Source organism: Acanthamoeba castellanii (genome assembly GCF_000313135.1).
Source record: "Acanthamoeba castellanii str. Neff unplaced genomic scaffold scf7180000084612, whole genome shotgun sequence".
Taxonomy (NCBI): domain Eukaryota; phylum Discosea; order Longamoebia; family Acanthamoebidae; genus Acanthamoeba; species Acanthamoeba castellanii.
Window position 1 is genome coordinate 249,792 of NW_004457342.1, and position 24,777 is coordinate 274,568.

The following is a 24,777-nucleotide window of genomic DNA, read 5'->3' on the forward strand; positions in this document are numbered from 1 at the left end:
TCTATCTTCTTTGTGCGCCTCCGCACCTGGCCAGCTGCTTTTCGTTCCGTGCTTCGTTCGGCTCAACATGAGCACACCAGCCACCAGTTCTCCAGGTACGTGTCCCGTATGCCATGGCATGATGAACAAGCACGCAGTGCAATTTCTCACCCGTCTGAGTGCACACCTAAGGGTCGACGCGGCAAGGGGAGCGGCAGCCGAAGAAGGCGCGAGCGGACGACTCGCCGACAACAGCAGCAGGCGACGTGTCGACGGCAGCACCCACACCAATGAAGAAGGAGACCAAAAAAGACAAGAAAAAGCGACTCCAGACCGTCGCCGACACGCTGCAGGCCGAGGTGGCCCGCTATCGGCTCGTGCGGCAGGAGTGGGAGGCGCGCTACCACCGACTTGAAGCTTCAGCCGCCGCAGCCTCCCCCCACAGACCTCCCCCAAGAAAACCGGTACGACCACGGTATGGGTGCAATGGTGATTTTTGGCGGTTAGCGCAGCCATGCAACAAGGCAGACCTCCAACAGTTGGTTCCGGAGCACAGCGACAATCACCTCCGCGATGAGGAGGTGTGGGACTCCCTGGAGGCCGAACTCGATCTGGAAACCGAGCTGGACCTCATCATGCAGCGCGAGCTTGCGGCACCGGAGAGCGAAGCCAAGCCAGTCTGCCGGACGACCTCATCCCTGGGTACGTGCCGATGAGTGCCCTGCAATCTGTCACAGTCATGTGCTGTGGAGGCTGACACCGTCTGCCTCTTTGGTTGCTTAAGGGGCACCGCGTAGGGATCGAGGACTTCAGCTCAGAGCGCTCCGAGAGCGGTACCGCGGCGCCTTTCAAAAGAACGTGTGGCTATTGGTATGACACGTCGGCGTCGTGTGTGTACGACATTGGTCTCAAGAGCTGACCTTACTGTGCCATCCCGACAGCTTCCCCTGGATCCGGCGGCGTTGGAGGAGCTCAGCGTGACCTACATGTTTGAGACAAAAGAGGGCGCCGAGGACATGAGCCCGTTCGCGTTGGCCGTCAACATGGTCATGGCCATCGGTACCATGGCGTGCCTCTCATTCTGTGCCATTGTCAGATCTGGGCAGCTAACAATCACTGGTGGTGATGGTGATTTTTCCAGGTGCGCGCACAGTGGGCCATATGGGTCCGGCCAAGGAGTTCTTCATGCGAGCGCGTGCGATCGGCTCCACCTTCTTCGACGTGACCGACTACAGCGTTCGTAGCACTCAGTGGTGCCAGCTGGCGCGAATTCGGCACATCTCGACGCTGGGCGTTGGCCATACTGACCTACGCACGAACTCAACTCGACGATGCAGGTCGCCGAGGGTCTGCTCGCTCTGGCCTACTTTTGCACCGGTGCTGAGAACGTGTCTACCATGATCTACTATCTCACCCTCGCCCATCGCATGCTCGTTGCCCTCAATCAAACCCGGTCTCCCATTTATCTGCGCACAACCATCGCTCTTGCTGGGTACGCCCACTCCTCCTCATCCCCAATGGCGTGTGCGACACTCTGGGCGCCCGCAACTAACAACGGGTTGGGGGGGGGGCAGAGGTGAGCGCAGAGATATCAAGCGCCGTGCGAAGCTCCTAGAGGACTACTTCAACACGTCTTCGCTCGCCTACACCGTTCCCATTCCCGAAAGCTCTTCTTCACCAACCACACCTTTCAACTACAGCCATCTTGCCACCGTGGACAGGTGCGTCTACTCTCCTTCTTCTTCTGTTCGACATTACAGCTAAGCTTCAAGTCTATGCCATGAGCAGCCTGGCGCGAATATTCCTGAGCGTCAACGCTGGCATAGATTTGTATATGACGGCCTGCGCCCCATCGACCGGAACGACTCCTGGCACAGGAGAGGACGCCCTGCTTCGACCGAAGAAAGAAAAAGCATCGCCAGGAATGTACGACTCAGGTACGCCAGGCCGCGGCGGGAGGAGTTAACTTGAGGGCGCCCTCGCCTCGCTATCAGTCGTTGACTCCGATTCGCGCTGCGCAGAGCCCCCGAGCGTCGAGCAGGTGGCGCGGGAGAATCTCCTGCGGCTGATCAAAGTGCTGGAGCGTGCGCAAGCGGAGATGGAGGCATGCCCGCAAGCGGACGCCGCTTTGAACGAACCCGAGGAGGCCATCGTTCGCCAAGCCTCGTTGCTCCTTCCACGGCGCTACCACCATCAGGTAATCATCCATCACCGCCAATGTTCATCCGCCGCGTCCCACCCGTGTTGGCGAGGCCCCGACCAACCAATCGATCCACCAGCATTTCGGTGCGCTGCTCTCGCTCAAGGCCAAATGCCACCTGCTGTTGGGCATGCATCAGCTGGCCTTCGACTCGTACGCTCCTCCCTTGTCAAGAGGCTTTTGTCGCCTCTTGGTTGTCTCCGCCTCTCCTTGATTGCTAACCGTTGCCGGTGTGTTGGTCAAAGGGCTCGCACCGTCTCTGCATTGATGCGAGAGCAGTCATCCATATTCCAGTGCATGCAACCCTATTTCCTGCCCATGCTGGCATACCTGTTGGAGGTGCGCACCTGTAGTGTGTGCTGTGTGGTGTGTGTCGTGTCCGTGGGTCGTGTGTCGTATGTCGTGTGGTGTCGTGTGTCGTGTGCTGATGGTTCGGCGATATTGTCTTTCTCAATCAATCACCAGGTGCTGCAAATGGGATGCAGCGCGGAGGAGGCGGAAGTGCGAGGCCAGTGCATGCAAGACTGGGACTTCCTCCACCACACGCTGATGCCGGGCCTTAAGCGCAAGTACGGTGATGCGGGCGAACCAGGAAAGCTGGTAGAAGCTGCGCAGCAGCCGCCCCCGTCACCCCTCTCGCCGCCTCGACTCTCTGAATGCGAACCGGCCGTCGCCACCACAGGCCAGCTTCCTCACCACGAGCCGCAGACCGAGATGCCATCATGGGGGGCGGAGGTCATTGGCCTCCGGGGCCACGCCCTGCCTCCACCGCCCGAGACCACGGGCTACCAGACAGCCGAGCGGGTGTGGCAGTACCTACACAACGATCCCCCCACTCTCGGGCCTATGCCCGTCGCCACCACACAGCTCGCCCCACAATCACCATCGTATCCTCCTGCGCTCCACCGCTCGACAGCGTCGGCGACGTCATCGGGTCTCCCTGCGATATCGCTCCTCGACGACGAGGCCCTGCCCTTGCCTCCGCCGTCGGGTGGCTTCCCCCTGGCGAGCGGTGAGGCTGCAGCCCCGACTCCTTCTGCGCGCAAGCCCTTCGCGGGCCACCCGCAGCCTCAACCACAGGAAGCTCACCACACGACCCAGACGGCGTCGGCCCGCCCAGCCTTGGAGGCGTTCCGCTCGTACGGCCAGTCGTACCCACGGACGACGCCGGAGTACTCGTTGACGCCCTCGCCGATTACGCCGCTGCCCGACAGGCCGTCGTTCATCAACATCTACAACTACACCAACATCTTCATCACCTCTCCTGCCGCGGCACCGAGCCAGGTGCCCGCCGCCTCCTCCTCCACCTTCTCCTCGTCTGCTTCATTCGTGAATCCCATCCCACCACCGCCACCAGGCTCAACTGCCGCGCACCCAACAAGCCACATGTGGCGAATGTAAGGCCATGCAATATAAATGTGAATATGATGATGCGCACACGGTGTACTGTGATCATGGTCACAGGTGCATTTCGTCCCTGAGGTGCAGGCACAGGGTGCGAGACGAAAAAGGCTGGGCGGGAGGCGACCATGGAAGCCAGGCCTGGGCCGAGGCCCGGATGGTGACGAACAGTTTGAGGTCCACGTAGTCGGTCGTCACGAAGGGGTGGCCGCCGCGCCGCGCGTCGGTGAGGGCCACGGGGCTCTCCGAAGCCAACAGCAGCAGCCGGATCATTGATGCCAGCGGTCCCGAGCTCTGCATGGGTTGGTCAGTCGGCCGCTATACACGACGCAAACGGCGCTCACAACGCATGACACACGTGCACACACATACGACACATGACACACACGACACACACACACACCAGCGACGAGCAGCCATGGGCGGTGAAGCGCTCGAAGACATTGGCCCAGGGCTGGCGGGTCCACACCTGGCCCGATGCAAGTTTCTCCCGTTTGGGGCAGCCCGAGTAGTACTTGGTGTGCCGGGTGCGCGGCTGGTTGATGGCCGCATCCGCGCGGCTGATCGCCACCAGCTGCGTGTAGTACTCGAACCACTCATCCTCCTCCGCCTCGTTCTCCGAGAACGTGTGCCTCCACGCGTACAGGACCTCGCCGGTGGGCTCCTCTCCGGCTGGCTTCTCTCTCGCTGTGTCTGATGATTGCCCCCCAACCATGGGTCATCAATGGAATGCAGCGGAATGTTGGGCAAATAAGGGGAGGCGCACAGGAGGGGTGGGGCAGCGTTGGGGGGAGGAGTGACAAGGTGCGGGCGGCGTGGTGGCGCAGGAGGTCGTGGCTCACGGCGCGCCACACCTGACACACGCCCGACGTGGTGCGCACCCAGACGGCTGGATCGTCATTGAGGAAAGAGAGGATGTGGCGCACCAACTCCGTCGGCACCTCCCTCTCTCCCATCCTTGTTCTCCTTCTTCTTGCGCTTCTTTGTGGGGAAGATAAAAGTACGCCCACCCAATGGCCCATACTGTTCACCGAAAAATAAAATAAAAATAACATAATAAAAATAAAATGCTACAGTCGAGAACAACCACGACAGGCGCTCATCAGAGCTCGTAGTCGTCGTGGTAGGCCGACGGGAGGTGACAGTCGTGCGAGGGACACAGGCACGCGCTGTCGCGTTCCGTCGGAATGAACCCACGAAAGCAGAAGGGCTCCTCGTCCACCTTGTCCGCGCACCACTCCTCGGCCGTCATCCGGCCCTCGTTGAGATAGAACGGATCGTTCCCTGCACCTCACCCACCCACCACCCATCCTCCGGGGTCAGCACCGTGCGTGCGTGCGGTGCGTGCGGCGCCTGGTATTTTTCTATCGTACGCACCGAGCGAGAGGGGAATGTCCTTGCACGTGTTGAATATGGCCAAGCAGTAGTCCTGATGTTGTTGTTGTTGTTGTTGTTGTTGATGATGATGATGATGTTGATCATCACGGTGAGTGCGAAGCACAACAGCGACAACGGAATGATCGGATTGCAGTGCGTTGCCGTACCCAACAGAACCTAATCTGACTCTTCAGGCCCTCGTGGAACATGGCTGTAGCGTGGGCGGGGCCGATTGATCAGAGTTTGGCAGGAATGCAAGGAAAGCAGTGGTGCGAGGTGGGTACCCGAGTCGGGCGAGCATTCGGCGCACTTGTAGTCGGCCACGACGGCGTAGCAGTTGGAGCAGGCCGGGTCGACCAGGGCGTCCACGGCGGCCTTGATGCTCTTGGTCAGCTTTCGGTCGCAGCAGCCCCGCTCCTGGTAGTCGTGGCAGAACGCCAGCTTCTTCTTCGGCTGTGGTAGCCATTTATATAATATGTGTGTTTTATTTAAATTACAATTTAACAAAGTAGAAAAATGGGGCGAGGCCGGCACCTTGAAGGGCTTGGGGTGTGGATTGTCTTGCGCGCACCGGCCCTCCTTCTTCTCGAAGTACTCTCCGAGTTGGGTCTGTGCGTCTGCCACATGAACCAGCACGACGACTGCCAGCACCAGCATCGCCAGCACCACTGCCCCGACCACCCCCGCTTCTCGCATCTTCTTCCTCGTCCACTCGCGTGTGCACTGCCGATGTCTTCCGATCGTCGACAACTGCACAAAAGAACAAAAGAAATAAAGAGAAATCGTTCGTTAATTCAAGAATTTTTTATTTATTGTGTGTGGGCGCCAATGAAGCGGAAGGGGTCGAAGGTCGCCGGCACGAAGAAGAAGGCACCCCCAACTGCTGCTCCTTCGACACATGCCCCATACAAGCCCGGCACCACCCCTCCCTCGGCGCTGCTGGTCGCGGTGGTCGTCGTAGTGCTTGGTGTGCTCGCGTGGTACTGGTGGCACACACCACTCAGCGGAGGCCCGGAGCGGCCGTGGTCGCTTGCGCGGAACGTGCGGCGGGACCTGGGCGTGCCGGTGGTGGACGGCTGGTCGGGCACGGGCGGCGGTTCTTTCTTTGCGGCGATCGCAGACCACCGGGCCCTCGTCAGCGGGTCCTCCGACCGCGGTGGTGCCACCGATGATGACGTCATCGCCCAGGCCAGCGGCGGCGGGCCGGTGCCGGTGGTGCTGCGGCGCACGGCCATGATTGAGCGCTGGCCGGCCCTCTCCCTCTGGCGCTCGCCCGAGTACCTGGCCTCGCGGCCCGTACGCCTTCCTCCCTTCCTCTCGGCCCACACTCCCGATGCCGGTCCCTCTTGACTGACGTCGATACACGACAACACAGGAGCTGAAGGAAATGACGGTGGACGTAGGCCACTCCAACACATTCCTCTACGTCGTATGTTAGATCTTTGGCGTTTGCTGATGGTGACAGGGACGATGGTGATCGTGATGATGATGTGGACGATGATGAACCACTTGTGCAGGACAAGGGGCAGGACATGTGGACGCAAGGAGTGCCCAACATGCCGGAGCAGAACTACTCCTCGGTGCACATGAACGCCACCGACTTCTTCCGACGGATCCACGGCGCGCCTGATGGTGCGCCCGCAATGGCGTGTATCGATCACTTCTACGTGATATGCCCCCGGCTCCACTACAGCGTTGTTTGTGTGGGCAGGGAAGTACTACTACCACTATGGCCGGGTGAGGGGCTCGCTGGCGGCGGACGTGTCGCCTAGCGATCCCTTATGGCGCACCAGGGACGACGCCGCGCACTTTGGCCTGTTCCTCTGGCTCAGCGGGGTACACCATGCCTCGTCAAATCTGCCACACGCCCACGCACCTACGCACGCAACACCGCGCACGCACGCACGCACACGCACGCACACGCACGCACGCACCTACGCACGCAACACCGCGCACGCACGCACGCACACGCACGCACACGCACGCACGCACGCACGCACGCACGCACACACACAAAAGCCCAAATCAAGTCTCATCCAGTGCGGGTTCAGGCCGACGTGCGTCCGGCCATTCACTTTGACTCGGACCACAACTTCTTCGTCCACCTGAATGGCAGCAAGAAGTTTGTGCTGTTCCCGCCCTGGGAGTGGGAGAATCTGTACCTGTACCCGCGCATCCACCCGTCGTGGCACAAGAGCCAGCTGTCCTTCGACGCCGTGCCACTCGAGACCTACCCCAACGCGCCGCGCGCCCGCGCATACGAGGTCGGCTCCACCTCTCCTGCTGTCGCTCGCTGGTCTCTTACCATCGCGTTGTGTGCGGTGATGCGTATGCGGTGGTGTGTGTGGTAATGTAATGTGTCAGGTGTTGCTGGAGCCGGGCGATGTGTTGCATGTCCCGCCGTACTGGTTCCACCACGTAGAATCCACCACGCCATCGGGTACTCCACAATATATTGTGTTTTCCTTTTACGGGTGCAAGCCACTGGGATATCTGCTCACGTGACCGGTGCCCGCGCACTGCGTCAGTGTCTCTGGCGTCGTGGTCCGAGTTCAGTGCGCACAAGCCCATGCACGAGCTCTTCACGGTGCACTACGAGACGCTGACGTGGCGCCACTACCGCGGCAAGGACCAGATCATCGCAGTCAAGCTCTACACCGGTGCGGCGCCGTTTCCTGTTTATCTCGAAGCGGTTTAGTTCCGAACTGACCGCGCATGCACAGAGATGCTCGCGAAGCGGCTGTTGGGCTCACGCGCGCAGCAATTCGTAGAGGCGGTTCTACGCAGCAGATGGCCTGAACCGATGCAGAGCCTCGTCCGTGTACGCCACAACGACACGGCTGTGTGTCGTGTGTGTCGTGTGTGTCGTGTGTGTCGTGTGTTGTGTTGACTGCTAACACGTTACCATCGCTCAACAGGAAACGGCGACGATCAGCTGTGACGCTCGATGGGAGGCCACCTGTGACCGCGACATGCTGGAAGGCCTGCGCGATGACGTCGACATCACCATGGACTGCTTCGAGCGGCTGGTAGAACCGTCCCTGAAGAACTCGCGGTATGCGCGGGCCATCGCCGACATCCTTCTCGCCGACTGGATCGAGCTCTCGGCCTCTGAGGTCGTCGGCGCGGCCAACACCTTCCTATTCCTCCGCGACTGCCTCTACTTCCCAGCCTGACCCCCCCAATGACACGCAGAGATCTCAACATGTGCAACATACTCGTATATTGTTGCAGCTTGCTCTCTCTCTACAGAGAAATGTACATGGTTTATTTACAGTGTAGCTCACACGCCTGTGGTTGCGTGTGTGTGTTTCAGAATCATAAATGGTGTACATGTGGTAAGCTCGCCGGCCGCGGTCGGGCCATCAAGTGTTGATTGTGCGCCGTTCAGTTGTTCATCGTGGGGTAGGTCGGGCGAGCGGGTACGCGTCCGGTGTAGGGGTGGGAGTGCATCCACATGTACCTGGGCATGAAGAAGAGAGGCGGCTGCAGCGGCGGCGGCGGGGCGAGCCTGCTAGCGGGGATAGTGGTGGTTTCTAGATCAGTCACGGGAGACCGATCCGTCCATATCAGCCGGTTGAGCCACCATTCGCATCACAAATCAAATACAACATAATAAACGTAATATGATAATCCAACTAATTTACAATAATGTAATATACAATAAAACAATAATATGGTAATATAATGTAACGCAGTACCTGCGCCGACGATCCTCGGACTTGGCGAGGTGGGGATGGTAGAAGGCCTGAGAGGCGACGAGCGAGGTGTAGGTGCTCCAGCCGAAGCCCACCATGTTCATGAAGAGCACGCGGTAGGGCAGCGGCACGAAGAAGAAGTTGACCATCTGCGCCGGCGGCCAGATGGTCGCACCGGCCAGGAGGACGCGCGTGAAGTCGGCCTTTGTCTTCGTCCATATCGTTTGCATGTCCTCACCTACAACATTATCTCGAGTTGTGAGGATCGTGTGTGTGCCGTGTGTGTGTTGTGTGTGTGTGTTGTGTGTGCCGTGTGGTGCGATCATAAGCGTCTGTGCATACCGGCGATGAGTCCGCGAGAGAGAAAAAGGCCAGAGGCGAAGACGGGAGACACGACGACCTGATCGAGCGCCACTCTCTGCAACACCCGCCGAAGCTTGACCGTCACCGACGGTGCCACCGGCATCGGAAGCCTGCGCTCCAGAAACTGCTCGGCCGTCCAAGACACAAGAAAGACTGTGAGCTTGCGCTGCAATGTGGTGGTCGTCGGGGTGGGTGGTGGGTGGTGGTTCGTACCTGGTACCAGGAGTGGCTGAACGGGGCGACGAAGAGGGAGCCGTAGAGGGCCATCCACATGGTCTGCTTGGCATTCCACCAGCGCTCGTGGGTGACCTCGCCGGCCTTGTTGGCGCGGTGGGTCTCATGTTCGGACAGGGGCGGCGGGCGGCGCAGTCGCTGGGAGAGTAGGTCGGCCGAGGCGATCACTGTGCCGGAGGTGAGGGACTTGACCAAGAGGGGGGCCTCGGTGAGGCGGCGATGGTACCACCGGAACGGTGCGAGGGAGGCCTCCCCGAGTCGCCGAAAAACTGCAGTGGCCGACCACATCGTGGGGTAGGCGATCATCAAACAAACAGCGGCGATCGCTGTCTCTCGCTTGTGTTACGCTCAGTTTGTTGCTTCTTGGTTGGTGGTGAACAAGTTGCGTCTTTCTCGGATTGCGGAGTGGTGGAGGAGTGAAAGCCCTTGGCGCTCGGCTCTATGTGTGTGTGTACTCAGGAATATCTTGTGTTCCTGCAGACGCCAGTTAGTGGCCGAAATTTGGAGCTATCTCACACTTGCTCTGTGCAGTCGTGATTGATAAGCGATTCTGGCTAGATTTCGGCAGTTTTTCTTCAACCTCGCTTTGGTATTTGTGCTGGAATGCGAAGTATTTGTGGTAGGTAGGTACCTTTTGCTGTACAAGGAGGCGCGAGTTGGGGCGGTGGTTGAGCTCAAGGCCTGTTGGGCTGGGTCCTTGCGAGCGGTGAGGTGCGTCAGTGGGTAAACAACAACTAACGAGAAGCATGGGTCCAGCCAAACGCGGTGATTGGTGATTGGCCCACACGCCAACGAGAAGAAGGTTGGGGGGGGAGGGGTGCACGAGTGAGCATGCTGCTGAAAAGAGGGACAACTCAAAGAGAGTCTTCTTCTTGTTTTGGCGGAAGGGCCGTACAGTTTGAGGAGCGATGGAAGGGTAGGGAAGTAGGAGGAAGTTGGGGGGAGGTGGTGGGTGTGCGGCTGAAGTTATGACTTGGAACGGGACCCAAGGCCACAAGGACGCGTTGAAGGAAGAGTAATGAAGGACGAAAAGGTATGCTACATACTTTGTGGCGGCCAATGCGCCCGCACACACGTGCTGGTCGTCCGCCAGACCCCAACCCCAACTTCCGCAGCACTCTCCGACGCGAGCAGGGGCCGCTTCGTTTTAGGGGCACATGCTAGAGAACAGATGGGGAGGTTGCGGGCAGCTGCGTGGTGAAGTTTCGCCGTCCCTGTGGCATGGTTGGTTCTTGTTAGGCCACGGGCTCGGGTTCGAGTCTCGCCTGCACCTTCCAGGAACGAACAGAAGGAAGCAGTGAACAAGAAACAGAGGATGTGCGTAGGCAATGGTTTTCTCTTTAGATGAAGTCAAAATTGGTGTGGCTCTTCTCCTGCTGCTCTTCCAGGGATTAGGGAGGGAGGGGGCGGAGTCATCGTAGGCGCTGGGCAGGGTACTCGGGAACAAAGAAGGGAGAGTTGTTGATGATGTGGTCGAGCTGCTTCGCCGTCCATTGCACCGCGCCGCTGGGCTCAACTCTTCGGTCCGGAGTGTTGAAGGCGCCCTCTTCTCCTTCATTCTTGACCGCCGGTGGCATGCAAGCGGACCGGGCAGCGGCGGACCACCAGAAGGCCCAGTCGATGGATGGCCGTCTCTCACGTCTCATCATCTCCATCGCGGCGCTCGTCTTCTGGGTGCCCTTCTTCTTCATCCGCTTCTCTATCGTCTTCAGCGGCTTCCTGAGCTCGTCCAGGCTCAGCGAAGCCTTCCTCGTCTCTGTTGGGGTAGTGGTCGTTGTGTAGGGTCCCTCCTCCTCCACCGGGGAGGTGTCCGTCGAGTCGTGGTTGTTGTGCTGCTTACAGTGTAGCTGCTCCTCAAGGTCCCGTGGCGCAGTCTTCATCGTGTGGCGTAGCGCTTGTGAGTTGCTGCGGCTGTGGAGAAGGAACCAAGCTGTTCTTGTCGTAGCGTATCAGGTAAACCACCACCAGCTGGGCGCCTCTCCTAGGTCTCTCCCCTTCTTTGATCACCGAACAAGGAACTCCTGCCTCCCATTCCGAATTCTCGTTTCCGAAAAAAAGGTTTGGTTGTTAGGCAGTCTTTTTAAGGATACCCCAACTGCGAACCCTGTTGCTATGTCGGCCCTTAGCAACACCATCAAGGCGCCTCTAACCCATAAACAAGCTGGGAGAGTCCAACAAATGGAGATTGCAAGATGAACCTTGCCCTCTCTGTTGTGTTCTGAGGTGGTGGAAGTGACTCTGGCTCAAATAAAAAGTCTGAGGAGCACTGTGAAGAGGTGCAAGCCTGAAGATAAGGACTCCACATGGCCCTGACCACAGGCAGACAGCAGCACAGCTCAACTTCATGTGTTCCTCCACAACACTTTGAGTGCAGAAGTACCCCAGGTCATCATTGACCTCTCTTCTCTGCCTTGAGGTGCAGTGCTAGGGGCTGGTTGGGTTCCAGGGTTGGGCATGGTGCATGTTGGTAGCCTGCAGGAAGGTCCATGCACCATGGGCTGTTGCATCTGTACCTGGTCATGGAAAGAATGGTAGACAGCTATGTTGGCAATATTAGTGGCCTTGGTCCTGTACATGATGGAACTGAGCTTGAACACACTAAGCCTGATGATGGAAAAGAGTGTGAACAACATACCAATGGAGCCAAGCTTGAACAACATATTGAGCTTGATGATGGAAGAGAGTGTGAACAACTTCCCAAGCTTGACAATGGAATTGCACACACCAAGCCTGATAGTAGAAGGGAGTATGCATAAGTGACTGAGCTTGATGATGGAGCTGAGCTTGATTGACATACTGAGCTTGATGATGGAGCTGAGCTTGAATGATGCACTGAGCCTGATGATGGAGCTGAGCTTGAATGATGCACTGAGCTTGATGATGGAGCTGAGCTTGAATGATGCACTGAGCCTGATGATGGAGCTGAGCTTGAATGATGCACTGAGCTTGATGATGGAGCTGAGCTTGAATGATGTACCTAGCTTTGTATTTAAGACAGAGACCCATAAGGAAGCAAATGTGTTGAGCCCATCCAGTGTCATCCACTTACTCAACTTAGCTCCAATTTGCCCCAAAAGCAGCAACCATAGAAGTGAAGAAACAGTGAGTGCATGTCCACCCCTTCTAATGTTATTGCTTCATCCACTGCCCCACCATGACCACAGTTGTGCCCCATCAATGTCATCTGGCACTCCTGTACACACAAGAATATTATGCTTGTGGGCAAAATCACTAAAAGATGGAGGATTACCTCCTACTGCAGAATGAGGTCAGCCAATTCATCTTCTGTGGATGTTGTGGTGGTGGGTAGTTCATGGACATGCTCTTCATCATCAAGCAGGATAACACTCAACAGCAATCTGACTGCTGCATCAGACCTGTGACTTGCACAACAACTGCAGTGCAAGTCACAGGTCTTCCTCTTCTTTTTGCAGGCGCAAAGTGAGCGCTTTGTCATTGATGCATGGTCCCCTTCCATGTGTGTGTGCTCAACTGATAATCCACCAGTGACTCCCAGAATCAACATCTTTGTCCTTTTTATTTGTTTCCTTTTTTTCTCTTCTTGCTTCCACGCGCCTATTGGACGGGGATGTTGAACCGGAAGGAGAAGAACTGCTTCTGCACGCTGGTCTGCACGGCTTGCGACCAGAATCGGTACTGCAGGCCGGTGCGCGTGACGTACCTGCAGAACCAGGAGCGAGCGTACATGTCAGCAACACTTGCTTCAGCATGCCGCGAAAGAGAGATTGAGTTCACGTACGTGTAGTCGAAGACCACGGTTTGGAAGTCACGGCAGAGCATGGGCTAGAAGGGGCCATACACCACAGCGTTATGGATGCACAAACATCATGATGATGCCGCAGGGCTTCAAGATAGAAGGATGGGTGGGTTAACTAACCTTGCCCAGAGAGTAACGGCCACCATGGTTGTCGATGACCGGGTTCACGCCGAGAATGGTGTCCATCGTGATGTCACCGTTCGAGCGGATGATGGTGAAGCTGTAGACGGTATTGTTGAACCCCTTTTTGGTGAGCTTGGCGTTGAGCTGGCTGATCACATTGGCCTCTACGGTCGTGTTGCCGAGGTCCACATTGGACGTTATCTCGACGAAGTAGTCCCTGAACTCCAGGAAGAGGTGCCGCTCACCGTTGAACTCACTCGCGCTGGCGAACGCAGGCTGGACGGGGTCCCACTGGCTGTCCTCACAGAACTCGGTCACGTTGGCGTAGCCCTGCACCATGGCGCAGCAGAGGAGGGCAGCAGACAGGAAAGATAACACACTCCACGCTTTCATCTTTGGCGCTCGTTCTACGGGTGTGAGTGTTGATGTGGCCGTTTGTATGTGGGTAGGCGGTGCAAGATGAAAAGAGAAATGCTGTAGTTGGCCAAGCTGAGAGATTACGCCAATCGCATTTAGTCGCGGAGTGAAAGACAAGACAGAAGTGACGTAGTTCAAGCGGTCAGGCTTCCGGCGTGGAGCTTGTGTTGATTGAAACATTGTTGCGGGTTGCGCCCGTCTTGTTGCGCTGACGGGCGTCGTGTTAGCTCCGAGAAAGAAAAAAAGAAAAAACTCTCCGGTACGGAAACTCTCCTGGGAAATGCACCACCCCCGTTCTTGATTCAATCAGCATTGTATATCGATTGCGAACCTTCTGCTGAGTGAATCGATCTAAACCACAGGCCAGGCGTATAGATCCCCCTTCTTACATGGAATCAGCAAAATCCTGGCTGTCCACTCTTAAATCGGAGCTCATCTCCGGTAAAATGGCCGATTTGCTGCCCAAGTCGCTTGTTGGGAAGCTGCTCTTGTGCGGGGCCGTCCTTGCTGGTGGAAACGGACTGTGGTACACCCTCGTTTACTTCCGACGAGCCGTACAAAGGCCACGCCTGTCCTATCAGCATAACGCCAAGTACGTCTCTTCTGCGCCGCGCGATCTCTGCCAGTCTGCCAAGCTCCCCGCGACTCACACAACACACATTGTGTGGACGCCTAGGAACGAAGCTCTTGTTCGCGCGTGTTCCATTCTGACGGAGAAATACTGGCCGAGGTGCGTGCAGCTCACCCTCCTGAACGCGTTGTTCCGCCTTTTTGTTCTCTCTTCTTGTTTGTTTGAGCCAACTCTGCTGGCAACACGCCACACACACACACACACACACAGCTTCCTCTTCTACACCACGCACATAGCCACAGTGGCCGGGACCTACTTCCGAAGCATGCCCACCATTCACTACCGAAGGTATACCACCGAACCCTCTTCGCTTGCGCGCAGGTCGTGTGGGTGAGGTGTGTGGACGACAAAGGAGCGCTCCACTACTCTGCCGCGGGCTGGATCGAGCACTAACTGTACGCTTCCTGCTCCTGCTTCCTGCACAGGGATACGCTCAGCATGGACGACGGAGGCCAGTTGTGCCTCGATTGGGTGCTCGATGATGGCGATGATACGGATGTGACGCCAAACAAGCCCACCGTGATCATCTTCCACGGTCTTAACGGCGGCAGCAGCTCTGTGTACGTAGTCTGCTCTGCTGGTGTGGACATACGATCCTGATGACGCTCCTTACATGGATGATAGATACGTTCGTCACGTCATCAATGCCATCAAGGACCAATTGGGCCGTGACAAAATCCGGGTTGTGGTCATGAACAACCGGGGAGCTGGTGGCTCTGAGCTGCTGGTGCGCATTCCAGTTCACCCCAACGCGGTCGCTCTTGCCCGCGTTCACATGTGATGTCTCTTCTCCTTACATATTGGGCGTGCGTGCTGCAGACCCCGAAGGGCTATTGCGGAGCATACACAGAGGACGCGCGGGTGGCAATTCGCCATGTGCGCGATGTAATCGGAGTGAGTCTCACCCACACCGCCTCAGCCGCTTGCCTTTTCTCGGACCTCACCATGCTTGTTTTCGCTCTTCAGGACGAGGCACCACTGATTGCCCTTGGCTACAGCTTGGGGGCCAACATCATGCTCAAATACGTGGGCGAAGGTACTTACTATTCTGGGAAAACAAACATCGGTGCTGTAATGCAAGGTCACTAACCGTTTGTCCCTTGCGGCGTATACAGAGGGAGAGAATGTGCCTCTCAATGGTGCCATCTCGGTCTCGAATCCTCTTGATTTTAAGGTGCCTCAACTCGACTAACACTAAATTTAGCCAAGGAATGCTCCTGCTTGCTCTGCAGCTCTATATCTGAACCATTTTCTGTGCCAGGCCTCTTCGTTCCATCTGGAGACGATGCCCTTGTACAACGCAGTGCTGACCAAGGGCTGCATTGGAACATTTTCGCGGCACGCTCACATCTTCGCCCAGCACGAGGAACTGGAAATCGAGGCAATCTACCAGGTAGACCTCCCTTTAATGACAAGCTCTGGATTGCCAGCGCTAACTGCATTTGCGTTTGTCAGTGCTGGCGTCTGCGCGAGTTCGATCGGCAATTCACGATCAAGGTATTCAAAACACAAGCCAGTAAAATTATTACGTTGGTGCTGATGGCTTGAGCGAGTCACCACAGATCTTTGGCTATGAGACGGTGGACGAATACTATGATGCTGCCTCCTCGGTGAACTATATTCAGAGTACTCCCTTCCCTTCGAATGGCGAGAGTTCAAGACCTCTCCTCACGCCGTGTCTTTTTTCGTCGCTTGTACGCAGACGTGGCGGTGCCTACACTGATCCTGCACGCCATGGACGATCCCATTGTTCCGGCCGCTGCTCTGGATCGGCCTCGGGAGGAAGCCGAGAAGAATCCCAACACCATCCTTGCCACTGTCCCTTATGGCGGTATGCACCTGTGTGCTGGTCGCTGCGCACTCAATTTGCTGATCGGTGGGTGGCCATTGTTGCTGCTGCAGGACATGTCGGCTTCCCCGAGGGCTGGCTGCCTATTGGAGACAAGCTGTCCTGGGCTGATCGCGTGGTGGCTGAGTTTATTCACGCCCTTGTGGCGCCGAAGCAAGTCGGTTCGAGCAGCGACGCTTGATAAAGCGTGTGCCATCAGCAAACCTTTTCCTTTCTATCTTTTTTCTCTTGGCGCCTTTTCTCTTCTTTTTGTTTTGTGACAAATCCACCCGCGATCGTGCTGTGCGAGGAGGTGATTCGTTGAGAAGAAGTAGAAGTGATTCGAGAAGAAGTGAGATTGGACGGAAGTAAGAGAGGGCAAAGAAGAGGAGATGAGCCACTCTCACGCTCAGCAACAATCAGAACACTACGCGATGCAGGCGGCATTTGGCGGCCACCACCCGGGTGGGGGCGCCACGCAGACCGCCGATTCCCTCATGGACGGAGAGGAGAGCAGCCAAGACTTCTCCTTCCTCGAGATCCCGACTCAAGGATCTGAATACGATTACCCCGAATTTACAAATACCTCGGCCACAGCCTCCCAGGCCTCGGCCCTGGGCGATGATGGATCGCAGTCGCAGCTTTCATCCGTCTCCTCCACGTACCCCTTCTCCTCTTCCTCCATGGCCTCCTCCCTGCACAACGACGGCACGCAGCACCTCGCCTCGCAGCACCTTCATCACCACCATGCGCATGGGATGATGCTCCCGCACGACGTCGATACGGCCGCAGACGCACTGAGGGACCTGCATTTTGAGGAGGCCTTCGAAGATGACGATCTGGCCGGCGAAGATTTCAACAAAAAGCTGCCTCCGCACGCATGCAAGTAACTACTCCTTCCCCCCCCCTCCACTCCCCTCGCGCCTCCGTCCCTTACTCTGGCTCTCTCTCCAGCTATTGCGGGGTGCACAACCCGGCGTGCGTGGTGCGCTGCAACGTGCCGTCGTGCCGCAAGTGGTTTTGCAATGGGCGCGGCAGCACGAGCGGCTCGCACATCATCAACCACCTGGTTCGGGCGAAGCACAAGGAGGTGTGTTTGCACGCCGATAGTCCACTGGGCGACACCATCCTCGAGTGCTATAACTGTGGATGCAAGAACGTGTTTCTCCTGGGGTTCATCCCTGCCAAAACCGAGTCGGTGGTGGTACTCCTCTGCCGCGACCCGTGTGCCAATGCCACCGGCCTGAAGGACATGAACTGGGATCTTGCGCAATGGCTCCCTCTCATCGACGATCGCTGCTTCCTTCCGTGGCTCGTCAAGGTGCCTCAGCCAAACTTCATGTTTCAACGTCTCTCTCTCTCTCTCTCTCTTTCTGACACACGCGACTTTCTGTGTGAGTCCAGATGCCGTCCGAGCAGGAGCAGCTGCGGGCCAGGCAGGTATCGGCGCAGCAGATCAACAAGCTCGAGGAGCTCTGGCGGGCCAATCCCGAGGCTGTCGTCGAGGACCTCCAGAAGCCCGGTGTGGATGATGAACCCAACTCAGTTCTGCTGCGATACGAAGACGCTTACCAATACCAGGTACCTGCGACGTTGTACTTTTATTTCACTTTCTCTGTTCTTTGATGATCTCATAGGCATCTCTACTACTCGTCCCAACAGAACATCTTCGGTCCTTTGGTCAAGCTCGAGGCGGAGTATGACAAGAGGATGAAGGAGTCACAGACGCAGGTACGGTTTTCCTCCACTGACTCTTGTCGTATTATCTCTATCTATGATTGCGGCCGGCGGTCTGGTTCACTTACGAAATGGTTTCCACGTGGTCAACGATCAATAGCAAGGAGTATCCATTCGGTGGGATATGGGCTTGAACAAGAAGCGCGTGGCCTACTTCCTGTTCCCCAAGTCCGACAACGAGCTCCGGCTGGTGCCCGGCGATGAACTCAGGCTGCGACATCCGGGTGACGGCAGCCACGCAGCGTGGAACTGCGTAGGCCACGTCGTAAGGCTCACCACCAACGAGGAGGTGGCCCTCGAGCTGCGCTCCAACGTCGGAGCGCCCATCGACCTGTCTCACGGCTTCTCGGTCGACTTTGTCTGGAAAGCCACGTCGTTCGACCGTATGCAGGGCGCCATGAAGACGTTTGCTGTCGATGATCAATCGCTTTCGGGTTACCTCTACCACCGATTCCTCGGGCACGAAGTCGAGGAGCAGACCTTCCGCGTCACTCTCCCCAAGCGCTTCTCCGCTCCTGGCCTTCCCGAGCTCAACCACTCTCAGGTGGCCGCCGTGAAGAGTGTGCTGCAGAAGCCGCTCTCGCTCATCCAGGGTCCACCCGGAACTGGCAAGACCGTGACGTCCGCCTCGACGGTGTATCAGCTGGTCAAGCAGAACCAGGGCCAGGTGCTCGTCTGCGCTCCTTCCAACGTCGCCGTCGACCAGCTCACTGGTGCGTAGGCTTCCCCCTCCCTCCCATTGCAGCTCCTTGCGCAGTGCAGCTCGGCACCCTCGCTGACCAACAGCCACAAAAAAAAACAGAGAAAATACACGCCACGGGTCTGAAGGTCGTGCGCCTCTGTGCCAAATCGCGGGAAGCCGTCTCCTCGCCGGTGGAGTTCCTCACCCTCCACTACTTGGTCAAGCATCTCGCCTCCGGTTCGATCGTACGATCCTTTCCTAAACCTGCCAGTTCTTCCGCTCCGCTGTAATGAATGGGTGGATCGGAGCTCATGCCCTCGTGACGCGTTACAGGACAAGGGGGAGCTGGCCAAGTTGCAGCAGCTGAAGGATGACCAAGGAGAACTGTCGTCTGCCGATGAGAAGAAATTCAAGTCCCTGAAGCGATCCATGGAGCGCGAGATCCTCCAATCGGCCGACGTTATCTGCTGCACCTGCGTCGGTGCTGGCGACCCTCGGCTGACCAACTTCCGCTTCAGGTATGCCTTTGCTTGGCCAAGCCTTCCCCCCCCCTACCCGACTAACGCGTTGCCCATTCGCCTGGTTGGTGGTGACAGGCAAGTGCTGATCGATGAGTCGACTCAGGCTACCGAACCCGAGTGCCTGCTGCCGTTGGTGCTGGGTGCCAAGCAAGTGATCTTTGTGGGCGATCACTGCCAGCTGGGTCCTGTCATCATGTGCAAGAAGGCCGCACGCGCGGGCCTTTCCCAATCGCTCTTTGAGCGTCTCATCATGCTGGGTACCCTCTCCTCCTCATGACATGAGTTCAAAACACTTCTATGGCTGACCACCTCGTCATGTCTATTGGGTGGGCCGCGTTTGCAGGTGTACGTCCCATTCGTCTGCAGGTGCAGTACCGTATGCACCCGTGTCTCTCGGAGTTCCCTTCGAACACGTTCTACGAAGGCACGCTGCAGAATGGAGTCACTGCGGCAGAGCGCAACCAGGGCGCGCTGGACTTCCCGTGGCCAGTGCCCAACAAGCCCATGTTCTTCTACAACTGCCTGGGCCAGGAGGAGATCTCGTCATCGGGCACATCGTATCTCAACAGGTACAGACCTGCTTGACCACTATCTGTCGCTTCGATCATCTCACCACTCCACTTGCGTTCATTTGTTTCCCAGGAATGAAGCAGCAGTGTGCGAGAAGATTGTGACCCACTTCCTCCAGGCCGGTGTCACGTCGGCTCAGGTTTGTGCATTTTGCGTCCACTTCCAATAGCTCTCTATCGTCGGTGAGGCTAAGTACGCTCTCTTTGTGTACTATTGGACATAGATTGGCGTGATCACGCCGTATGAAGGACAGAGGGCGTACCTGGTGAACTACATGCAGAGAAACGGATCGCTGCGTTCACAGCTCTACAAGGAGATCGAAGTCGCTTCGGTTGATTCCTTCCAGGGTCGTGAGAAAGACTTCATCATCCTTTCTTGCGTACGGTCCAACGAGCACCAGGTACGACGTCGCTTTCCGCTTTCCTTCAAGGCCTCCACCCCATCGTTCCGTTCGGCACGCGCCGCTTTTCTGGCCTTGCTCATTCCTCTTTTTTTGGTGACGCCACAGGGCATTGGTTTCTTGAACGATCCTCGGCGTCTCAACGTGGCTCTCACCCGTGCCAAGTACGGCGTCGTGGTGCTGGGTAACGCCAAGGTAGCCGCCTCTCACACTTCGCCGACGTATTAGCGCTGTTTGTGCAACAACAAATGTTCACACCTTTCATGCACAGGTGCTGTCCAGGCAACCGCTGTGGAACAACCTGCTGGTCCACTTCAAGGAGAACGGATGCCTCGTGGAGGGTCCGCTCAACAACCTGAAGCAGTCCATGGTCCAGTTCGCCAGGCCGCGCAAGTACTACAACGACCGTAAGTTCATTCCCGGTCTTGGCCCCGCCCTCCGGCCCGACGAGGATCCGTCGGTCTACGACCGCTCCCTCCCCGCTCCTGCCTCTACCGACCCCGGTACGTTCCACACATCCCCAACGGACCCAGGGTCCCTTGCTTCTTGGCCCGCCGACTAAATGATGGTCTGTGTTTGGCTTGGCTGCTCCACAGCGGCATCGCTTGGCCGCGGAAGGTTCCCTGCGCAGGCGGGGTACTACCCTGGCCCGGTTCCCGCCGCCGCGCACGCGGGCCGGCACGCCGATGCCTGGAACGCTCAGCAGCAGCAGCAGCAGCGCACTCGCGGCGCTCCTCGTGCCCGAGGTGGAAGGAAGGATAGAGGTACGCCTCCACCAGACCTTAGTTGTGCGCTATGTATGAGAGATAGAGACGCGGGTCATAACATAACCTCTCGCGTGATGCGACGTAACGCAGTTGAGAGGCCCAGAGAGAGCTTCGGAGACAGCAGCACGCAGGCCGGGATGTCGTACTCCTCGCAGGGTCCGCTCACGCAGCCGCTGCTGACGCAGTCCCTGCCCCTTTCCCAGCAGAGCTCTCTTCCCTTCTCCCAGCAATCCGACAGGGGGTACTACTCTCACGTCAACCCCCCCCCCAATTCTCGTTTTGGTCACCACTAACCCGAATGTGTGCGCCCCTGTGAACACAGGCTGAGCTACCCGATCTCGCAGCCGTCGCAGTCACAAGATTTCCAGTTTGTGGAAGACGACTTTTCGCAGGATGGGGCCGGTAGGACGCAGAAGGGCTACCCTTCCGTCGGCGGCACGTACAACTCTCTCAATTCGCAGCTCTACGAGTAAGGAACACCACTCCTCCACCTCCGCTGGCTTCCTGCTCCGCACCCTCTTGGTACTCGCCGACCCCATTGCTTTTGAGATACTGAGTTCATTTTACTGATAAAAACTTGGTTGGCATGACAACCAAGACGGCACACGTGTGCGAAGGCAAGAAGCACCCCCCAGTCACACGAGGGAGGCGCGGTGAGTAAGGACGACAAGACTACGAGATCGACCTTTCGTGCGTACCCGATGGAAGACGACGATCGACTTAACTGACAACTGGCCTCCCCCTGGTTGTGGACGGCGGAGGCGGCGCTCCATTCCTTCTCCTCCCGCTATGGTGAGACCGTCAGCGGCGCGTGCGGCCACGCAGGTCGGGCGGGCGGGGCACCGCACTCGCCCCGTTTTCTTCCTCGCGGCGCTCCATCTCCTCTCTCTCTCTCTCTCTCTCTCTCTCTCTCTCTCTCTCTCGCCTCTATCCCACTCACCCAGCGCCGGCTGATACCTCTGCACGCGCGCTGTGCACCTCTTTGTCTCTCCTCTTTTTCCTTCTCCGTAATAGACTCATCCTCCCCTCTTGTTCGCCGGTGCATGCATGTACAGTCTCTCTCTCAGTCTGAGCTGAGCCTGGCGTCTCCTGGGCGCACTGCTTCGTCGCCGAACTGGGTCCACCCGACCTTCTTGCCGGGCGGGCTGGCCGGCAGTACGGAGAGGGACGGCGGCGCGGAAGACACGACGGACGGTGTAGGGTCCGGCTTCAGCTGCCGGAGGGAGACGGCAGCCAGCAGCCGCCGCAAGCTCCGTTTCTTCCTCAGCTGCGGTTCGGGCGGACGAACCACGTTGCCACCGCTTGGCTCGTCTGCTGGCAGCCCGTCGGTACTGCTCTCCTCTCGTCTTTCTTCTCTGCTCCTCGTTCGCTTGCTCCGCTCTGGTCGCCCCGCTTCTTCTTCCTGCGCCACTTTCTCCTTTCCTTTGTCTTCCTTGGTGTTTGTGTGGGTCTCTGTCTTCCCACCTAGGCGGTGGTAGTCTGCTAGCTGGTGCGATTGGTAGTAGCACGCGTCTTGCCCTCGCCGCCGCTTTCGTTCGCGCTCCAGCCACCGTGCGTTCCACTCCGTCGGCGTGGGCGAGGGTCGAGAACTCACTTCCGCGCCTTCCACCGGCGCGAGCACGCCTTTGACGTCAACACTGAGCTGGGTGGTGGTCCGTACGGTGTCCGCCCTCCGCCGGGCTGCCGGGCTGCCGGGCTGCCGCTCGTCTGCCGCACAAGGAACGGGAAGCACCCCGTCGGCTCGTCGTCATCGGTTCGCTTCCTTCCGATCCTGCTGCCGCTGTGCGCTCTCGTTTGGTCGTGATCGGCCAACGCGAGGATGAGCTCCACGCATTCTTCGAAGACCGCGCGAACGCCCTCGCTCTGCGATACGTCGCACTCGAAGTAGGCCACAGCCTGCACCACGCGTAAGTACCACGAATGCAACCAAGGACCAACGGTGGTGCGTACCTCCATATCGGCGGCGAGTGCGTGCGCCTCCTCCACCCTATGATATCGCGGCAAGTTAGACTCATTTCTGACTGATGACGATGTGTGAACACTGTTTACCGGACTGGTCGGAGGCTCTGCAGCTTGAGTTTCTGGAGCGTCCGCTTGTCCTCCCGGCGGCCACAGTTGGTGCCCACAAGCACGACCGGTACCTCGGGGTACAGGCCGTGAATCTACCCACATCAACCACGGCACAGGTACTATGTGAGAAGGAGCGAGGTTTGCGCACGCACGCACCACACACACACACACACACACACACACACCGCACACACATCGCACCTCAGGCCACCACACGTCGCGGATGCTGTGGAAAGAGGGCGGGTCGACCACCGAATAGGTGACGATGAAGACGTCGGCTTTCTCGTACGACATCACCCGGATGTTTTCGAATTCCTCTTGGCCTGGGTGCGTCACCGCGGCGTCAGATCCATTAGAGCGCGCAACGCCACGGGTGGCCATTAAAGCGGTGCGCCTCACCTGAAGTGTCGTAGACAGAGACCGTGACTGGGGCGTGCATGCGGCCCCGGGGCACTACAGTGGAGGAAAAGGCCGACGCGATGGCGCTCTCTCGCGGCCTTCGAGGTGACTTGCCCTGCTCTCACACACATCACACAACTTCCGTTCACACCCCCGTTTCTGGCAGCAGTGGCCCAAAGAGAAGGGATGTGGTCTTGACAGCTTACCTGGATGTAGGTCACGGCCATGTCCGTTTTGCCGGACGCCAGGTCGCCGATCATCACCAGCTTGACACTGCATTTGGCCTCGCGATCCTGATGAAGACGACCGCTGACGGTAAGCACTTACGACCAGCCAAGTCGACATGTTAGGCGCTGGCGATACCTTCATGAATGACAGCGGGCGCAATTCGGGCAATCGGTAGGGCTGGCCGACGGCAGTGGGTACGTGCGCGATCAAGTTTCCACAGACACATAGCTCCCTGATGTTCTCCAGGTGACCCAGCTCCAGGGGCAGCGACGTCAGCCGGTTGTTGCGCAGCACCAGGCGCTCGAGCAGGCTGAGGCGTTCGATACCGGCCGGCAGCTCCTCGATTCGGTTGTCGGCCAGGCACAGGTTGCGCAGACTCGTCAGCCGCAGCAGCTCCTCCGGGAAGTGGTCGAACCCGTGGCCGGTTAGGTCGAGGGTCGTCACGTGCGTGATGACCTGCGCGATCCGCGAGCCCAGCTGGCCCTGGGCTGAGCTATCGGTCAGCCGAACGGCCGACGACAGATCGAGCAGCCCAGCATCGCCGCCAGGCCGCTGGTGTCGGTACTTCTGTGCTCCTCCTCGGCCGATGGAGGTCGCGAAGATGGCGTGCTGCCTCGAGTGCTTGTCATCCTGACCGCTCTCGATGAGCCGTGACAGCCAGACGAGCGCGCCCATGTCTCCCTGGTCCACATCGTCGCACTGGTACCGGCCTTGGCTTTTGATGTCATCGGTGTTGTGGACAGCAGTGTAGAGGATGATATCCTTGTTGCGCGTGGTGTGCTGATGATGCGCTCTGTCCTGGCCAGCGTCGAGAGGCAGCCGCCTGCTGTCGCTGTCGGTCGAATCGCTCTCCTGGACAGAGGCCCGGCTTGCGCGCATGCTGGTGCTACGCCATCGACTAAAGATGCCGGACCGCTTGGTGGACTTGCGCGTGGTGGTGGTGCTGGTATCGTCGTGATGATGTCTGGTCTTCTTCTTGCCGAGAAGCATCGTACCTGTGACCGTTCTTTTTGGCTTGACCACCCATCGTCTGCTCATTTTTGAATGCGCTTGGTGACCCATATCCCCCAATGCCACCTGTTTCGTGTGCGGCATCATGCGGCCAAGCACCCCAGGGTATCGAGTTCCTGTGTGTAGCGTTCTTTGGGGCACGCGTCATCCTTCTGTGGTTGTGCTCCTTCCGCACCACAGCAAAACACGAGAGCAGTCCACCAAAAACGACTCCGCCGCAAAGGGCTTGAAGCAATGCGCGGCACGCCGCCCGAAATTATTGTTTTTTTTTCGATTTACCTGAAACCACGAAAACGGGCACAAGCGTTCGGCCGAACACTGGAGCAGCTCCATTATTCCATCACCTCCAGCCTGGCATTGGAT

The 24,777-nt window shown here is 58.0% G+C and overlaps 12 protein-coding genes across 12 annotated transcripts; 5 read left to right on the forward strand and 7 right to left on the reverse strand.

Moving 5' to 3' along the window:
* Window positions 1–269: 269 nt before the first annotated feature.
* ACA1_077150 (uncharacterized protein) lies at window positions 270–1,763 on the forward strand (the record flags this gene model as incomplete). Its single annotated transcript, XM_004335826.1, has 7 exons — window positions 270–356; window positions 492–656; window positions 921–1,038; window positions 1,133–1,215; window positions 1,317–1,432; window positions 1,554–1,629; window positions 1,740–1,763. 7 exons carry the CDS (start codon window positions 270–272, stop codon window positions 1,761–1,763), a joined length of 669 nt encoding a protein of 222 aa, XP_004335874.1.
* Window positions 1,764–2,077: 314 nt separating this feature from the next.
* On the forward strand, window positions 2,078–3,580 carry ACA1_077160 (uncharacterized protein; the record flags this gene model as incomplete). Its single annotated transcript, XM_004335827.1, has 4 exons — window positions 2,078–2,131; window positions 2,259–2,332; window positions 2,425–2,518; window positions 2,645–3,580. 4 exons carry the CDS (start codon window positions 2,078–2,080, stop codon window positions 3,578–3,580), a joined length of 1,158 nt encoding a protein of 385 aa, XP_004335875.1.
* A 57-nt stretch (window positions 3,581–3,637) lies between these two features.
* Window positions 3,638–4,536, reverse strand: ACA1_077170 (uncharacterized protein; the record flags this gene model as incomplete). The annotated part of the gene is made up of 3 exons (XM_004335828.1): window positions 3,638–3,874; window positions 3,984–4,256; window positions 4,462–4,536. 3 exons carry the CDS (start codon window positions 4,534–4,536, stop codon window positions 3,638–3,640), a joined length of 585 nt encoding a protein of 194 aa, XP_004335876.1.
* Window positions 4,537–4,682: 146 nt separating this feature from the next.
* Window positions 4,683–5,653, reverse strand: ACA1_077180 (uncharacterized protein; the record flags this gene model as incomplete). The annotated part of the gene is made up of 5 exons (XM_004335829.1): window positions 4,683–4,864; window positions 4,958–5,009; window positions 5,125–5,168; window positions 5,242–5,410; window positions 5,492–5,653. 5 exons carry the CDS (start codon window positions 5,651–5,653, stop codon window positions 4,683–4,685), a joined length of 609 nt encoding a protein of 202 aa, XP_004335877.1.
* Window positions 5,654–5,785: 132 nt separating this feature from the next.
* Window positions 5,786–8,133, forward strand: ACA1_077190 (uncharacterized protein; the record flags this gene model as incomplete). The annotated part of the gene is made up of 7 exons (XM_004335830.1): window positions 5,786–6,253; window positions 6,475–6,589; window positions 6,669–6,793; window positions 7,009–7,271; window positions 7,514–7,617; window positions 7,681–7,778; window positions 7,876–8,133. 7 exons carry the CDS (start codon window positions 5,786–5,788, stop codon window positions 8,131–8,133), a joined length of 1,431 nt encoding a protein of 476 aa, XP_004335878.1.
* A 211-nt stretch (window positions 8,134–8,344) lies between these two features.
* ACA1_077200 (uncharacterized protein) lies at window positions 8,345–9,540 on the reverse strand (the record flags this gene model as incomplete). Its single annotated transcript, XM_004335831.1, has 4 exons — window positions 8,345–8,420; window positions 8,659–8,893; window positions 9,083–9,128; window positions 9,232–9,540. The coding sequence occupies 4 exons, from the start codon at window positions 9,538–9,540 to the stop codon at window positions 8,345–8,347; spliced, it is 666 nt and encodes a 221-aa protein (XP_004335879.1).
* A 1,124-nt stretch (window positions 9,541–10,664) lies between these two features.
* On the reverse strand, window positions 10,665–11,132 carry ACA1_077210 (uncharacterized protein; the record flags this gene model as incomplete). The annotated part of the gene is made up of 1 exon (XM_004335832.1): window positions 10,665–11,132. One exon carries the CDS (start codon window positions 11,130–11,132, stop codon window positions 10,665–10,667), a length of 468 nt encoding a protein of 155 aa, XP_004335880.1.
* A 462-nt stretch (window positions 11,133–11,594) lies between these two features.
* ACA1_077220 (uncharacterized protein) lies at window positions 11,595–12,293 on the reverse strand (the record flags this gene model as incomplete). Its single annotated transcript, XM_004335833.1, has 1 exon — window positions 11,595–12,293. One exon carries the CDS (start codon window positions 12,291–12,293, stop codon window positions 11,595–11,597), a length of 699 nt encoding a protein of 232 aa, XP_004335881.1.
* A 535-nt stretch (window positions 12,294–12,828) lies between these two features.
* Window positions 12,829–13,546, reverse strand: ACA1_077230 (uncharacterized protein; the record flags this gene model as incomplete). The annotated part of the gene is made up of 3 exons (XM_004335834.1): window positions 12,829–12,934; window positions 13,013–13,056; window positions 13,151–13,546. The coding sequence occupies 3 exons, from the start codon at window positions 13,544–13,546 to the stop codon at window positions 12,829–12,831; spliced, it is 546 nt and encodes a 181-aa protein (XP_004335882.1).
* Window positions 13,547–13,959: 413 nt separating this feature from the next.
* On the forward strand, window positions 13,960–16,231 carry ACA1_077240 (hydrolase, alpha/beta fold domain containing protein; the record flags this gene model as incomplete). The annotated part of the gene is made up of 11 exons (XM_004335835.1): window positions 13,960–14,162; window positions 14,412–14,489; window positions 14,627–14,761; window positions 14,826–14,928; window positions 15,021–15,077; window positions 15,168–15,237; window positions 15,317–15,375; window positions 15,463–15,594; window positions 15,764–15,827; window positions 15,904–16,032; window positions 16,104–16,231. The coding sequence occupies 11 exons, from the start codon at window positions 13,960–13,962 to the stop codon at window positions 16,229–16,231; spliced, it is 1,158 nt and encodes a 385-aa protein (XP_004335883.1).
* Window positions 16,232–16,463: 232 nt separating this feature from the next.
* Window positions 16,464–21,179, forward strand: ACA1_077250 (mRNA decay factorlike protein; the record flags this gene model as incomplete). Its single annotated transcript, XM_004335836.1, has 16 exons — window positions 16,464–16,915; window positions 16,984–17,350; window positions 17,434–17,610; window positions 17,692–17,760; window positions 17,867–18,479; window positions 18,569–18,693; window positions 18,782–18,966; window positions 19,045–19,226; window positions 19,313–19,538; window positions 19,612–19,678; window positions 19,763–19,939; window positions 20,048–20,134; window positions 20,211–20,442; window positions 20,536–20,703; window positions 20,797–20,947; window positions 21,029–21,179. 16 exons carry the CDS (start codon window positions 16,464–16,466, stop codon window positions 21,177–21,179), a joined length of 3,429 nt encoding a protein of 1,142 aa, XP_004335884.1.
* A 590-nt stretch (window positions 21,180–21,769) lies between these two features.
* Window positions 21,770–24,282, reverse strand: ACA1_077260 (Ras family protein; the record flags this gene model as incomplete). The annotated part of the gene is made up of 8 exons (XM_004335837.1): window positions 21,770–22,343; window positions 22,367–22,602; window positions 22,657–22,693; window positions 22,756–22,868; window positions 22,978–23,099; window positions 23,176–23,290; window positions 23,382–23,468; window positions 23,539–24,282. 8 exons carry the CDS (start codon window positions 24,280–24,282, stop codon window positions 21,770–21,772), a joined length of 2,028 nt encoding a protein of 675 aa, XP_004335885.1.
* Between the last annotated feature and the right edge of the window lie 495 nt (window positions 24,283–24,777).